This window comes from Ambystoma mexicanum, chromosome 5q (genome assembly GCF_040938575.1).
Source record: "Ambystoma mexicanum isolate Mex_15411 chromosome 5q, UKY_AmexF1_1, whole genome shotgun sequence".
Lineage (NCBI taxonomy): Eukaryota > Metazoa > Chordata > Amphibia > Caudata > Ambystomatidae > Ambystoma > Ambystoma mexicanum.
Genome location: NC_090933.1, coordinates 1,053,836,366 through 1,053,853,378, shown reverse-complemented (window position 1 = coordinate 1,053,853,378; position 17,013 = coordinate 1,053,836,366). Strand labels below are relative to the sequence as shown.

At 45.2% G+C, this 17,013-nt stretch overlaps 1 protein-coding gene across 2 annotated transcripts in view; it reads left to right on the top strand.

Moving 5' to 3' along the window:
• DSCC1 (DNA replication and sister chromatid cohesion 1) overlaps positions 1-17,013 on the top strand; it is a 332,122-nt gene that overhangs the window by 265,227 nt on the left and 49,882 nt on the right. For both annotated transcript variants that reach the window (XM_069621553.1, XM_069621554.1), the window contains exon 8: positions 15,074-15,222. In XM_069621553.1, the coding sequence (XP_069477654.1) occupies positions 15,074-15,222 (149 nt within the window). The remainder of the gene's footprint in view (positions 1-15,073; positions 15,223-17,013) is intronic.

Genomic DNA, 17,013 nt, shown 5'->3' with positions numbered 1-17,013 from the left:
TGGAAAGGATACGGGAAATAATAAAGAAGACACTAGAAGAAGCGGAAGCAGATGATATCACAAATAAGACCAAAATGTTCCTGATGAATTCACACCCGATAATGCCAGTGATCTACATCTTACCAAAGATGCACAAGAGCCTGATAAACCCACCTGGACGTCCGATAATTGCAGCAAATAGCTTACTGGAACCTTTTAGCCCAATATGTTAAAGTAATTCAACCATTGACACAAAAATCGACTACCTGTATCAAAGAGACCAAGAGACCATTTCTTGAAGAGACTGGAATCAATTACATTTGACGCAAACACAGATGATATGTTCAGGATGGACGTAACAAGCCTTTATACCAACACTAACCATCAAGCAGGACTGAAAGCCATGGAATGGCTCTTGCTAAATACGGAAGAAGTTGTTAGAAGTGATCGATTATTGATATTGAAATTATTGACAATCCTGAACAATAATGGCTTAATGTTCGAGGATTGTTACTTTGTGCAGATATCGGGGACCTCTATGGGTGCCACAATGGCCCAGAGTTATGCTAATACCTATAAGACATACCTAGAGGAGACGTATGCCTTTCAGACTTCTAGATGGAAGAACAAACTTAAATGTCTTGTCCGATTTATAGATGACTTATTTGGAGTATGGAATGGGACGGAAGAAGAATTAAGAGTTCTTTACATTTATGAACACCATTGCACAGAGAATTAAGTTTACACACAAATACAGTAAAACCTCAATAGAATTTCTGGATGTGATGATTTATCTCGACTCGAATAAACTTGAGACAACAATTTTTACAAAAACAGACAGGAATAGTCTACTCCTTGCATCGAGTTTTCATCCTAAAACAACATTGGCGAGTATCCCCTTAAGTCAATTTTTGAATTACAGAAGGATAGCATCAAGGGAGGAAGAATATGACATGAAGGCGATGGAACTTACTAAGACATTTTTAGAGAGGGGATATTGCCCAAATCTAGTATCGAGACATGCGGATAAAGTTAGAGACCGCAAAAATCAGAAACAATGAAATCTAAGCAAAAAAAACTGCTCCAGAACTTGTTTGTTAATATGTATTCTCAGCAAAGCAACAGCATAAGAAAAATAATTACAAATAATTGGAAATTACTAGAATTGGACCCTGACTTGGCAGCTCTATTCCCCAAACCACCATTATTTGCATATAGTAAGAGTCCATCGATTCGTGACCAGTTGATGAAATCTGACCTTGGGCACAAAAAGAAAAAAAGTGACATAACACATAAGGGGACCATCCCATGTAATAATTGCAATTGTTGCAATAATATAATCAAAGGGAATACAATAAACCATCCATGGAATGGAAACAAAATATCATTACTGCACACCTCGACATATGACACTACAAATGTGATTAATGGAATGAAATGTCCTTGTGACATTTACTACGTTGGACTGACAGGACGGAAAGCCAAAACAAGATGGTGTGAACACAAATGAAATAGAAGACAACAATCAGCTAAATCACCAGTTGCACAACACTTTGGGCAACAGAAACACATGATTGCACAAATTAAGTTTGTGATTCTTGAACAAGTGACCCTACCATGAAGAGGAGGTGATTTGACCAAAAAACTCCAACAAAGAGAGATCCATTGGATAGAGAAATTGGACAGTATGTATCCACGAGGCATGAATATGGAATGGGACTTGAATTGCTTCCTATGAAGGAACTGGTCAGAGTAGATTGTTACCTAGAACAGGGTGTGGAAAGCTTACTGAGGTTTTGACATTTGTATGTACACAGAAAAATTAACTACAACAGAAGAGAAGAGATCAGAGTGCTTATTAAGGTAATGGGTTCAGATGATTTAGAAGTGGTAACTTAAGAATAACAGACACATGATCCAGATAAAATGTGTCAAAATGGATATAAGGGAACCGACACATTGCAAAAACATATAATGTGAGTTAATTGTTAAAGTTGCTTCAATAATGTCTAAGGTAATAAGAGGACGCTGAGAATAATTATTGTCCGTGATTCTCTGTTGTATCTTCGTGCACTTTGATGTGGGAAGAATGCGATCATTACCAAATTACAACTCTTATATTATCTGTTTAAATGTGAGTACTAATGTATTAAGTTCTGTGCGGCAGAATTTCATCTGTGATATAATTGTTGAAATGTAATGATATCGAGAATTATTATTGTCTGTGATTCCCTGATGTATCTTTACGTACCATAATGCGGGAAGAATGAGATCATTAACAAACTATAAAGTGTATAATCGGTTTAAAAGGTGAGCACTTATGTATGTATTTCGGTGCGGCCGAGTGTCTATTATGATATAATTGTTGAAATGTAACGATGATGAATCAAGATGAGTATGAACATCCACCAGACACGCACATACAGAGTTGAAGTTAACATACACCCAAGATGGCGGACAAAAAAGGCGTGAGATAGGCTAACAGAGCTAACTTAACAGACAGATGAGGGCGTAATACTGATTAGCAACAGTCCATTGTTGGACGCAAGATGACAGAGGGAACCCTGAGTTCAAGCGGGTTCGTAACTATTTTGCAGTTAACAAGGTAAGGAATGCCTTGATGGGAGAGATGCCCCTACTGTGTTATTGTCAATAAGCGTGAATTCGCAAGATACAGATCTTAATATACACATATCATCTTGCAGCGACAGCGTCGCACGAGAAGGATCTAGTACACACAGAGCCTCAGTCCGAATTGAAGCACAGGATTAACGACTTTTGTAATGCCGGATGTACTCAAAACAGTCCCGCATTGAGCATCCAAAAGTTCATTGAGAACGACGCACATTAACAGGTACGCAAGAGTGGGGCAAATAATTTAACCGATTAGAATGTGATCGGGATAGCGAAAATAATGAATTAAGTTTGCCCTAATATCTTTCAGAAGCAAGACACTCCGTAGAATTGGGTTAAACCAGACTTTGTGTTCTGGTAAGTGCTTTTACATAAAAAATGAGTATTGATATTTCTGATGTTTGTTAATCTGCTTGGAATCACATGCTGTGCATAGTCCGACATCCAGTGGTCACTGCGGAGTATTGCATTTTGTTTTTCGTAGTCGAAAAGGGGACGTCGACATAGGCGTGTTTGTAACACTATCCATATAGTGACGTGCAGTGTACCCACAATCCCTCACACGTCGAGGTCCCTCAGATTGTTTTTCCGCCCAGATATTGGTTGCCTAAACATTTATTTGACCCTTGGTCGTTATTGTTTAAAGATTACATCTGGTCCCTCCTTCGACGGCAAAGCTGTTTTCACCGCCGATTAAGAACTTTGACGGCGGTGACTCAGACAGAGGCGATCCTTCGGCGCTGCTGAACACTTGGCCCGGCCTCGCCGGCCTTAACAGTAGGGAAAGTGGGGGTCATGGGACACTTCTGTTTCTTTCTAAGAATGCCTTTCTCTTTCACCCCCCCTTTCCTTCGGGGTCGTTATCACTTTTAACTGCATCCTCAACTATGGAGAGGACTCCTTTTAGATTTTGCCCACGCTGCAAGGACAAATTCACATGGAAGGATAAGCACAAACGGCGTAACCGTTGCTTAACCCTCGACCACAACGAGGACGGCTGTGCGGCCTGTAAACTTCTTCGCCCAAAGACTTTAAAGGACCGCAGGGTCAAGAGGTGGGCAGCCTACGCTATGTCTAGAGCTGATTCCTCACCCGCCACCGCCGAGTGACGAGGACTGTGATAACCCTACCTCCGTTTCAGAGGTTGTAGACCTCTCTAAGGAGCATACCTGCTCCTCGGCGTCTGTCCCCGGCCCTGGCAAGTTCAGCTCAAGCCCTACTTATGGCGATGCACACAAGAAACATAAACACACAACCCATGGCACTTCTTCGTCAAAGACAAAGCCCTAGCGCCAACGGAGACGCCGGGCCTACCGCGTCCTCCGCCGACCGTAAGGGTCGCAAGCCCTCTCCGCAACCGCAGACGCTACTCGCGACTGGGCCACCCTCACATAAGGGCGCTACCACCAAAACGCCTGACGACGTGCCTCGTAAGGGTGTGGCCGTCGGCGCGAAAGACTCGGCACTGCCCAACACAACGCCAGACGAACCCTCGACGGAGTGTTTAATCGTCGAGAGCTTGGCTCGTATAGTTTTCACTGACGGTCAGAGATGGACGGCGAGGGATACGCTGAGCTCCGCTCACAAGGCCAGGGAGACGCCAAGAATGCCGGAAGGAAGGCAGGGACCGCTCCCTCTGTCGAAGGAAGAACCTAGCCTACGAGAAGGGTTCTCAGAAGGCGAAGGGAGTTTATCCTCAACGTTATGGGACAGATCTAGATGGCTACAGGCGGAGGCGCTTCCCTTTTCGCCTCCAGATCGTTCTGGGTTACCACATTGGACATTTGAAAGTTTCCAATCATGTACGGACAAACTGGATAGAATTATGTCCGCTCCTGAACATATAACGCCCAAGAGACCAAGAAGTACTTCATGAGGACCCCAGGGCTAAATAGCCTAGACTATTTAACCCCCTTCAAGAGGAGGTTAATACTTATGACCTCACTGAAGAAGAGTCTCACTTCCAAGAGGATGAGGAGTTCTTCAATAGTGAATACCAACAAAACCTAGAACAAGAGGGTTTCGAGGAAAACCCAGACATGGGTTGGCGGGGGCTTCGAAGAAGACCCAGATGAAGGCGGCTCACAGCCTTGGAGGTCCCCAGCAGTGTCAACAGACCCTGACGTCCTAAACCTTTCCTCTCCTCAAACCAGTCACCTATAGATGACCAACCCACTTTCAACACGCTACTACGGAAAGCAGCAGCGCATTTTGAAATTGAGGCTGGGGAAATTACTCCCGAAATTGATTTTGTAGAAAAAATCATTAAAGAGAAACCTCCTATTAGCCAGGTCATTCCCCTCCTCGCCTCCGTTAAGAGACGACTCACCCCATTGCTATCAACACCTGCGTTGGTTAGAGGTGTGAACTCAAGAATTGAAAAACTGTTTATTCCCTCTCCATCGGACCCATCATACATTAAGGGTCACTCAATACCAGATTCCTTGGTAGTAACTACCACAAGGAAAAGGGCAGGGGTTCCGCTATCAACCAGAGAAGCACCCCCAGACAAGGAAGGAAAGAAGCTCTACGCCCTGGGTAAGAGAATTACAGCCTCAGCAGCTTTTTCCACCAGAATTGCCAATAACAATACCTTACTGGCAAGTTATGCTGATGCCCAATGGGGAAAGTAACGCCAAGACCTCGGACGTCCCTGAGCCCTTACGAACTCGCTTGTTACCCACTGTAACGGAAGGAACTCTGGTTAACCAGAGCATCATCAAAAACACACTAGATGCTGCAGAAACGGCTGGCCGTTCTTTAGTCCAGGGCATACTTCTCAAGTGTCATGTCTGACTCCGGAACTCGGGTTTTAAGCCAGAGACCCAGGCGTCACTCATAAACAAACCAATCGAGGAATTCAACCTCTTTGGGGAAAGCGGTGGACGACGCACTGGAGACCGCTAAGAAGGATTTTGATACCTTAAAGACTCTAGACCAGATCTCAAGGCCTCCCAATAAGCGAGGATTCAGCAACAAACGCTTTTTTCGAGGCCAGCGTCAACAGCAACAGCAGTACTCTGCAGGCAACTGGTCCTCTACTCTGGGAACCAGTGGCCAATACACTCCGAGAGGACAACGCCATGGCAAGGGTAGAGGTCAGGGCCCCACTCCCAGAGGTTCCCCGGCTAACAATACCAAATGACCTGAAAGTTCGGGTCCCCTCCCATGCATCGCCGGTCGGGGACCGGTTAACATCCTTTCTACCTGAATGGGAGGGAATAACAGACCGCTGGGTATTGTGAACTATAGCCCGCGGTTACTGCATAGAATTCAGTCGGTCCCCCACGTACAGACCCCAAGGGGACGACGCCTATCACCGGAGCACCTCGCCATCCTTCAAGAAGTCTAACTGCTACTAGAAAAAGGAGCAATAGAGGTCGTGCCTCGATCACAGGTAACGGAAGGTATTTATTTAGTGTACTTCCTTGTACCCAAAAAGGACTTAACCATGCACCCTGTATTAGATCTGCGGCCAGCGAACCAGTTTGTCAAACCTCAAAAATTTCGTATGGTGACCTTACAGGAAGTAATCCCCCTGCTTTCACAGGGAGATTACATGACAAGATGCATACTTTCATATTTTAATGTTGCCAGCGCACAGAAAATACCTCAGGTTCATGATAGAGGGCAAACACTACCAGTTCAAAGTGCTACCCTTCGGCATAGCGTCGGCGCCGAGGGTATTCACGAAAGTACTGGCAGTGGCAGCGGCCCACCTGCGCAGGTTGTCCATCCCAGTATACCCTTACCTCGACGTTTGGCTCATAACAGGGGATTCCTACGAGACATGCTTCTCCAATACCCAAAAGACTGTAGACCTTTTGTTCCAACTGGGCTTCTCCATCAACGAGAAGTCCGGTCTAGACCCCAGCCAGATCAAACAATTCCTAGGGGCTCTAATTCGAACAAAGGATGGCCTCGTCTTCCCCTCCAACGACAGGGTCCAAAATATGCTGTTTCAGATCCCTCAATATGTAGCCGGTCGAGAGGTGACGGTACGCAAAGCAATGCGTCTACTAGGAATGATGGCGTCATGTATATATTTGGTACCTCACACGCGCCTGTACTTGCGTCCAATGCAAGAGTGGCTCAACAGCCAGTGGTGTCAGGCCAGCGGACAATGGGACGATCTAGTGGTGGTCTCGCAGGTCTTGGTTCTCTCGCTACGGTGGTGGTCGAAGGAAAACCTTTTAATAGGGAAACCATTCGCCACCCCCGCAGTGGAAGCCACTCTAACCACAGACGCATCCCTCACAGGATGGGGGGGGCTCACCTATCCCATCAGACTGCACACGGAGTTTGGACTCCGAGTGTAGCGTCCAAACACATAAACTTGCTGGAACTACTATGGTCTTCAAGGCACAGAAGGCTTTCCAGGCACACCTGCAAGGGAAGACAGTGATGGTCCACAGACAGCACCACAGCCATGTACTACCTGAACAAGCCAGGGGACACACACTCTCCAGCTGTCCCAGAACATCTGTCACAACATGTACCAGGGGAACTCAATCTGCTAGCAGACGAACTCAGCAGAGACTTCCTTCTGCCCTCAGAGTACGAATGGCGGTTACAAGAAGACATTGTCTTTGACGTTTTCACACGATGGGGCTTCCCAGAAATAGATCTGTTCGCAACTCTGGAGAACTCCCAATGCCAAGATTACGCCTCCAGGTACCCCCTGAACCGCTCCAAGGGGAACGGTCTCTGGATAACATGGTCAGGGAAATTTGTTTACGACCCCCCCCCCCCCCCCAAACTCTCGTTCTCAACAAAATAGTGCACAAGATGCACCAGGAACCAGTCACCATGGTTCACAAACCTGATGGAGATGTCTGTCTCCACCGGTGAAACTACCCTGCCCGTACAACATGCTGTCACAGGACAGGGGCAAGACACTACACCCATGCTCACAGACCCTGAACTTAGCAGTCTGGCTCCTGAGGTCATAGAATTTGGCCATTTACAGCTCCCTCAAAGGTGCATGGACATTCTTAGGGAGGCAAGAAAACCTAACACTCGTTACTGCTATTCTAGAAAATGGAAAAGATTTGTCATCTGATGTAGAGGGAAGAGCATCAACCCTGTTGACTGCTCCCCCACACAGATTGTTCTTTACCTGACTCACTTATTAGACTCAGGATTAATCTTTAATTCTATGAAAGTTCATCTAGCTGCACTTTCCGCATACAACTCTTCTCAACATAAAGTGTCATGGTGGAAAGTCCCAGTTATTAAAGCCTTCATGGAGGGAGTAAAGAGGATACACCCTCCTATAGCTAACCCAGCTCCCGGATGGGACCTAAATGTGGTACTTACCAGGCTCATGGGCTCACCCTTTGAACCCATGCACAAGGCAACACTTAAGGACCTCACTCTTAAATCTTCTTTCTTAATAGCTATCACCTCCATCAGGAGAGTGAGTGAACTACAAGCGCTCTCTATACTAGACCCCTTTGTTACAGTTCACAAGGATAAGGTGGTTTTACGCACACATCCTAGGTTTGCACCGAAAATCATTTCTAAATTCCATGTCAACCAGTCGATAGAACTACCAATGTTCTTTCAAAACCCTTCAAATTTGGGGGGAAAAAAGCCTGCATACACTTGATGTGCGCAGAGCCGTCATGTTTTATATGGAAAGAACTAGACCACTGAGAAAGACTAATCAGTTATTTGTCTCGGTGGCAGCAGGAGTAGGAGGGGATGCAGTTTCAAAATCCACTATATCTAGATGGATTGTCCAATGCATCATTCTGTTTCTCTCTTGCTGAGAGAACTACCCTTCAAGCCAAGAGCATATTCTACTCGAGGCACTGGGGCTTCCATAGCATTCATTGCAAATGTCCCACTTGAGTCCATTTGCAAAGTGGCAACCTGGAGTTCTGTACACACCTTTACAAAACACTACTGTCTAGATGCCGACTCTAGATCTGATTCCCAGGTGGGACAAGCAGTATTAAGACACCTTTTCTCTACTGTTCCTTCTCACAACCCACCTCCAACTCCGGGTACTGCTCGCTAGTCTATGCACAGCATGTGATTCTGAGCAGATTAACAAACATCAGAAGACAATGCATTACTTACCATAAAAGCATTTCTGATGGTTGTATCTACTTAGATTCACATGCGCCCTCCCTTCCTCCCTGCTCGGAAGGAAGGAACATAGACATCCTTTTACTACTCTCTTTTCTGTACTCGCTCACGTCTAATAAGGCTCCCTCAGGGCAGAAAAAATACAAACCGAGGGACCTCAACGCGTGAGGGATTGTGGGTACACTGCACGTCACTATAGGGATAGTGTTACAAACACACCTATGTCGACATCCCCTTTTCGACTACGAAAAACAAAATGCAATACTCCGCAGTGACCACTGGATGTCGGACTATGCACAGCATGTGAATCTAAGCAGATACAACCATCAGAAATGCTTTTACGGTAAGTAATGCATTGTCATACGTGATCAGAGTGGGACCCAGCGCTTTCTTGGTGGCATTTCCCGCTCGTGATCGCATTACACTCTTAGCTTGATAAGAAGTTGCAGACTTTTAAAGTAGTGTTTTATCTTTGCAGTGAGGAACATATGAGAAGAATAAACACATACCACATTTATGAGAGATCCTGGTGGTCCAATCCAGATGTGTGAACTTGATCTACAATTTATACTTGTTCCATTAAGGTTAGTATAGCGTTAGTGCATTTCATATCTAGGAAAATACGAGCAGGAAATATAGACTAACTTTTACATATTTTATTTTATATTTTAAGAGAGGAAGGTACTGATATTTTCACCTGAAGAAGGGCAGACAATTGGCCCGAAACCCATAGTGAAAACCCTAGAGGCTCATCTTTTGAGCATCAGTTGTACATCAAACACAAGATATCAGCACTGAACAAAATTGATGAACAATAGAAAAGAGTGGTCCCGAGACATGATCAGAGTATTTCATGAATATTTGAATACATTGCATCATAACATGACTAGAAATTGATTATGCTTATGTGAAATTTGTTTTGAGATATTATTAATGTACATTTGATAAATGTTAATGTTTTTTGTTAAATGATTAGTCATGTAAAATTACAAATTGAATAATTTATGCATATGCTTTTTGTTTTTACGAACAAATACAAAAAAATATATTTTTTAATCTAAAGAATTACGCAATTTATTTACTTCATGGCTGGGTCAGCAAAAAAGTGTGCTTTTGCTATGTCCTCCGTTTGATACGGAGGACCACCCCCTTCACTTCTGTTTGAATACTAGTCTGGTAGCACAGCCTTAGCGATTAGCACCTGAGGATAAACTTATAATTGAGAAACATATGATACTTAGTAATTAGGTTATCTATATTAAGAGAGTGCACCTCCCCACCATATCTTCCATCAAGACTCTGATCGTGTCATAGTAGAAGGCTTTCTCATGAGTACGGAGATGAGATGAACAGGACAGATGAATTGAGTTCCGCTGGTCATCTCAAATGTTTCAATGAATTGGCATTATGATGTGGGAATTGGGTGGGTTGGATTGTGACGTCACAGGGTAGGGTGGGATTGTGACGTCACATGGGGGACCAGGGGTGGTGTGGTCTGCAGGACCCAATCATAGAAAGCAATGTATGCGCTTCTATATGGGTTTTTTTATACAATCATCAGTCAGCTATTTGTGGGGGAAACTTTGCTGCAAAGTGACTGGTGTTCATTAACTTGGATGATTATAAAAGCTTTTGATTAAGGAGCATTTCTTTGATGGTGCCTTTTTCATGCAATTCTGTTCTGCATTCTGTTTGAATATTGCTGTCTCCCGCTGCATCGGAGTCCCTGAATAAAACGGTTACTTCTTGCCTGGCATACACTACTTTTTGTATTTTTTTTTTACTGGGGAGTTCCATGGCACGACTCTCTGAACACTAGACTCCTTTCAGTGGCACCATGGTAGCATTTGGTATTTCTTTGGGTATAGCGTTCTGTGTCCCGATGAGATGACGCAAGCTTGGACACCTGTTCTGACATTCTGGGCACAGACGAAAGGCTTGATTTTGCAGAGAAGTACCAGCTGATACCATGTTGCTTGCTTCTACTGAAGGAGTCTTTCCATGCAATATTTTTTCACCCATTTGAAATATATGGTCCTGGGTTGCCCATAAGGCTCATGTGTGCTACGTAAGGACCTGATTGTGCCTTGGGTTCACTATACTACCCAGTCATAAAGAAAAAAGGCTGGGTGACCATCTTTTTTTGGTTACGGGGGGCCTGACTCATGAGGGTATGACAGTATTATACAAAGCAAAGTGAGTCAAGGCTACCGCTCCCTTGTGGCACCGGGCGGGGGTTGACGCAGTTCTGAAACCTAGTGTAACATAATTAGATCACACTAGTGAGGCACACAGCTATTTAAAACAAATTTTATTCTAAAAAGATTGTCAAAGTTATAACATACAAACAAAAACAGTACATAATCATCGGTATATGAAATTTGATTCAGATTTCGACCACAGTGTGCGGTATACAAAAGTATAATGAGCTGTACATTAATACATAGTACATATCAACTATTGTCATTAGTATGGGAATGATCAGGTTGAATTAAAAAATGTTCACAATGCTTCATGCATGGAGATTTTATAAACTATACATCAGTACATAGCACATATAAAAGATTGACACTGTATTCAGTGTTTCGAGTTGGGACACTTTAGTTCTAAAGGAAGGTCATCAACTAGCATAGTTCATAGAACAATTCCGACCTTTCATCAGGACTTGTGATCCTTGTAGTGTCCCTGGGCTGTCCATACCACATCCTGTTGGGGAGACTGCGGGGGGGGGGGCCGAATGGGTTGACTGGAAGATTTAGGAGCCAAACAGATGGTCTGGCCTCTGTAATGGTGTCAAAGAAGGATGTTGACACAAAGGTGGCATGGTGGTTGGTAAAGACTGTTTCCCTGCCTCAAATTAATACTAAAATTGGGCTGTCAGGTCAGTCAAAATCAAACTCCATTGTCCTGTGTCAAAACCTACTTCTATCCCTTATATTACAGCTAAAACTAGAGAATTGGTCAGCAGAAAAGTTTTTTTTTTTCTTCAGGAGAATGACTCCCTTCTCCTTGTAGTTGGGTAAATGTTACTTGGTAAAAAAGGATGCCAGGGGGAATGACTCCCTCCCCAAGGTTGTGTTTCCAACAAACCACAGTTAATTTTCGGTACCAGGAGAATTACTCTTGTTCAAAAGCACTCTGTTTCTCCAACTTTCAGAACCATGAGAATGACTCCCTTCTCTTTGTAGTTTGTTCACTCACTGTTTATACCAAAGCCAGGGGGAATGACTCCCTTACCTGGCATCGCTGGAACCAAAAAGGGCTTTCAGTTTCCATTACTTTCAGAACCAAGAGAATTACTGTTACGCTCACCTGGTTCCCACAGGGGCGTCGATCGGACCCGGACAGCTGTGGTCTCCACCAACGTGATGCGTAGTGCCGAGATGACTGTCTGGACTGGCCCACCTAATCTCGTCTGCTTGACCCGTAGAAGTATTCTCCTGCACGTGGAGAAAGGGATTTAGCCACCCGTGGATTTTAGTGATGGGCCCCCTCCCACTGTTCTCGTTCTCCCCACTTGTCACCTCCGATATCCCCTTTTAGTAACCTCACCTTATGTTTTTAAATGATGAGCTCCCCATCCTGCGTCGCATGCAGGGGCGCGTAGATACCAGTTACTTCACTGGTTTGAAGGTACTGGAGGAGTTCCGGAGGAATATTGACTCCGGGGTTTATAAAGTTCAAAGAGTTCAATATGTCCGATGTTCACTCTTGTTCCACTCCCTTGTTGAATTGCAGCTGGTCCAAAAGAATATTGCCTGGAGGCAGCCGATGGCGTTCAGGTATGAGTCTGTATTACCCAACACTGTCCGGTAAACGTTGCATGAGTTTAACTTGTTGTTTTCTCTCCCTTTATAGGTGCGGCATATGAAGATGAGGCGTATTAAAGGGTAATGCCTCGGTTGGTAAATCAGGTAAGCCTATGGTGGTAAGAGATTGTATTTGTCGGCTCTCTTGGCTCACCTTGTTATTTCTTTTGTTTTCCTCCAGGCGCTGGAGGTCGAAGAAAATGATGGAGGCAGCGCCGAGTCGAAAGATGCTGTGGGCTGGTGAATATGGCGTGGCGCTGCTGCTGGCGATGCGACGCCTGCTGGAATAATGTCCTTTCCAGGCTCTGAGACGTGCTGGATCCAGAATCAGGTAAGGAATTAAGATAATGTCCATGATCTAACCTTTTCTCCTCCTGTCCCCTTTTTCTAGGAGCTCCGGATTCGAGGCGATTTGGATGCTGACTTGCAGGCACGGTGAGCGTTACGCTGCAGGATGCAGAATAACGCGAAGCGTGTGCTGCTGTTCGGGCATGGTTTAAATAGCCTCCAAAGTAGTTCCAGGTAAGAATTTCCCCAGAACCACACCCGAGTAAAAAATAGTCCCTGTACTAAAATAGTCCCATCCAGGCCTCACATTGGCTTGGATTCATTTGCAGCATGGTCTGCATGAGGTAAGTAATTTCTATGAGCCGACTGGTTTCTAAGATGAGCCTGGCGCCTAAGGTGCCAGGACTGAACCCAAACAGCCCCCAGTCGCGGCTGCTGGGGTTTTAACAAGTATCTGGATGCCTGCTCCCAGGGCTGATGGACTCGATCCGGATGCCCGGGGGTAGGCATCATGACAATTACTCCCTTCTCCTGGTATTGGCAAAGCCCCAGGTCCTTCCCAGGGACTCAGTTCGCTTTTCCTTGCCACTTCCATGATGCTTAATATGCTTCTGTCGAGGTCGCAGACCCTTCTCTGATGGTCAGTGGACTTGTTGACACTGCGACAACGCGGTTCTCCACCGTTTGCTTGATTCACTTGACTTAGTGTGCCAGACCCTTCTCTGGTGGTCAGTGGGCTGTTTGCAGCCACTGCGATGGGGAAGTTCTCCTCTGATGCTCACTAAACTTATACTCTGGTCCCAGACCTTCTTGCTGGTCAGTGGGTTTATAACTGCCACTGTGACGAGGAAGGTCTCCTCGGAAGCTTGATGCACTTTTCCCAGTATTTTGACTTGTTAGTAGTGGGTCGGCATCTATTCCATCCCTGTGTACCCTACGGGTCTCTCCCATCTCCTGTTATCTTTGTTGGGACTTCGGTACACCACTAGGGCTTCCTGGGACTGGGGCGCGTCTCTTAAGGTTGGTTTTCTGTAGCAGCGCAGCGACTCCACGCTCTCCTGGAATGCTCGGCTTCTTACTGCATTGCGTTCGGATAGCTGGACCCACAGAGAACTCCCCCAGCACCTCAATGGCGTCCTCCGCTCTTCTGCTTCTCCGGTCAGCAATCAGGGTTCGAAACTCCCACTGGGCTTGAGAAAGTTGCGGTCCTTTCTCTTATTATACAATGTTGCCAGTCCCACCCTGACGGATGGTCAAAGTGCTTTGTTGTTCTTGATGGATTGATCTTCATGCATCCTCTGGGCTACCTCGTACCATTACTAGCATAGTAAGTAACTTTCATGTCTCCTGTGCTCTTCATCTTGGTACTTTCTGTTGTGGTTGTTTCTCCAACACTACAGAAATACATGGGTCTGCTCTCAAGAAAGTTGTTTGACATAGGGGTGAGGGGGTAGGGAAGGTTGGGGTGTGACTTTGGGCAACAGGCTATACTAAAGGTGATCCCCCTTATCCCAAGAGGGGGGGGGGGGGGTTCCTCACCATGAAGTCTTCCCGCATTATACCACCCCAAAGAGGGACTGTTAGGTAGTGGCTCCCTAGCCTCATGGGAAAGGGCTCCCACTTGGGGAGAAGTGATCATACTCGGCGAATCGTCACACCTCCTTATTGTTTGTCGTGATGTGATTGGGGGGCTGGGTTAGGCCAACCCATGTGAGTGGTGGGACCCTATACTGAAGCTCTGTTTTCTACTGGGCTTTACGGAAATGGCAGGTTTACTCATCCGGTATAAGATTTTCAGCCATTTCTGCATTTTAAGGATTGGATCTGGGCCTACTGGCTGGATGCTGCATCCTTAGCTAATCTACAGTTTGGGTTTTTGGCTTCAAGACATCCGTTCTGGGCCTCTTCCAGCTGGCATCACTTAACTGTTTGGGGGGCTATTTCCCTTCTTTTAGGTCGATCTGAACATGCTATTTAAAACTATAATTGCATTTTAATTTTGACATTTTCACTTCTCCAAATTATTTAGATAGTCCTATACCACAGTCAAGTGTCCAACACAAAAATAATTTAAAAGCACCACCCAACATGTTGAATGCCAAGGAAATGAAAAAATATTGTTTATAGCCTTTGTGATATCCTCTTCTGCTAGAAACCTCCTAGTGATTAATGTTTGCTGTGTTTTGCCATCACATAAAACACAAACATATTACATTAGTTTCTAAAATGCCATAATGTAAGACATATATTTCTGTTTCTCCACAAAGGGCTTGGCATTGCTTGATCGAAGTTCCAGACCAGAGACAGTGTGCATGTTAAAGACCGAAGATTTGCCTGAAGACGCTCAGGAGAGATTTAACCACTTGTTTGGCATCCGAGAGAAGTGGTCAGAAGTAGATATTGCACCTTATATTCAGTAAGTGGTCACAAAACGGATTCTCTTATGTTGCATACGTTTGCCATTTGCCTTTTCTTATTTATAGACCGAAATGCTTTTTAGAATCTTCCATTTGGGAGGCTGTTAACATTTAGTCACTTCAAGTTAGTAGTTTCTCTTTAGAAGCCTGTAAACTATTGGGCCTTTCTTGCATTCAGCTAATTTGTGAATTATAAAACCATTCCCCCAGTGGCTAGCTCAGATTATTTGTCAGGAAGCTACACACTCTGTATTTGAACCCAATCTCTGTATCCTCAACTGTAACTTATTGAACTAGAAAGGACAGGGCAAATTGAGTACTTTTTTGCTCTGGGGAAGATTCCCCCTGGCGCCTAGCAGGTTAAGGGATGTTTAAGGCAAATTGGAGTAACACAAGGTAATTTCTTATCAAACTGCTCTGCAGAATCTTGCCCTTTCCTGGTTCCTTATGTCGCTTAATTGCGCCCCATTCACACCCTGAAGTACTTTACACATAGGCTAGTGATTACTTTGATATCGGGTGCCTCCTCCTTTCTGAATAGTCTCCACCTCTGGGCTCCTCTTGCCCCTTTTCTTCCTTTAGACCTCTACATTAAGAATTGTTTTCTTTTTGCAGCTTTTCCTCCATTGACCTCAATGGAGCCCCCAACATTTTGCTATTGTTTCGATTCCTGTCCTGACTTTTGGTGCAAAGTACAGAATACATGGAGACTGTCTCCCTTTCTGAAAATGCTTGTTTTTAGGCCGCACATGCTTCCTGTAGGTGAGGTGACAGGGGTACTTGGTATCTCCGTTATGTTGTATTTTAGTAACATTTTGTCCAAGACAGGCTGGTGGCAGCAGATATTTTTTTTACCTATGTATTTTGTTTTTCAACCATGAATGTTTGCATTTTACTAGAAACATGTCATTTAAAGTACCATATCCTCAAAATGGCAGTGACGCACATTTTGTGCCCTGTTCCTTGTCCTTTGACAATTTTAGGAAAGCACTTTCCTGTGGGTGCGGGGGGATCGGGGTTGTGTTTGTGTGTATGTATGTACGTACACACCTGGCCAGAGGTGGGGGCTGGGACTACCTGGTCCCAATCCATACTGTGTTCATGGGGGTTGTCTGTTGCTGGGCAGATGTGGGGCGAGAGCTCATCCAGGACTGGACCGCCCCTTTCCAGTTTCAGTGGTGCAGATCCTTTTCCATTGGAGGTCTCGAGGCAACCCAGGCACACATCCAGGAGAAAAGGAGGCCTTCTTCAGTTAGTCTTTGAAGGCAAGATGACTACGAAGAGTTGCAGCCAGCTGAAGACATGGACGGCTAATGAAGGCTTCCAGCATTGCCTCCAGCCAACACCCGGCAAAGCCCTGTTCCCCTGCATTACTCTCCAGAAGACTCTCATTGGTACTTCAACCTCTGGGCTAGTGGGGCCAACTAGCCTCGACCCCCTGCCCACGGTTCCTACCCTCTGGAGACTTTGGAAGTGTCCCAGAACCATCCTGTGGGCTCACCTGCTCCATTCACAGCATCTGCTGTTAATCAGTTGTCGTTCTGAGTTTCCCCTTGGAACTCTGCAGGTCTTCAGCTTGTGGGCAAAGAACACTTCTCCTGCCGTTGCTGCTCTCAAACCTGAAGAGGGGTCTTCCGGTAGCAAGTTCTTTGCGTTTGTTATAAGAGTGTTGTCACTACTTCAGTACTGCAGCCGTCACTGCTGCCAGCTTTCTTCGTGTCCTAGGGGTCTCATGTGGGACTCATTGTGATCTGCCAGTCATCCAGCCAGCATCAGGAACTTAATAACTG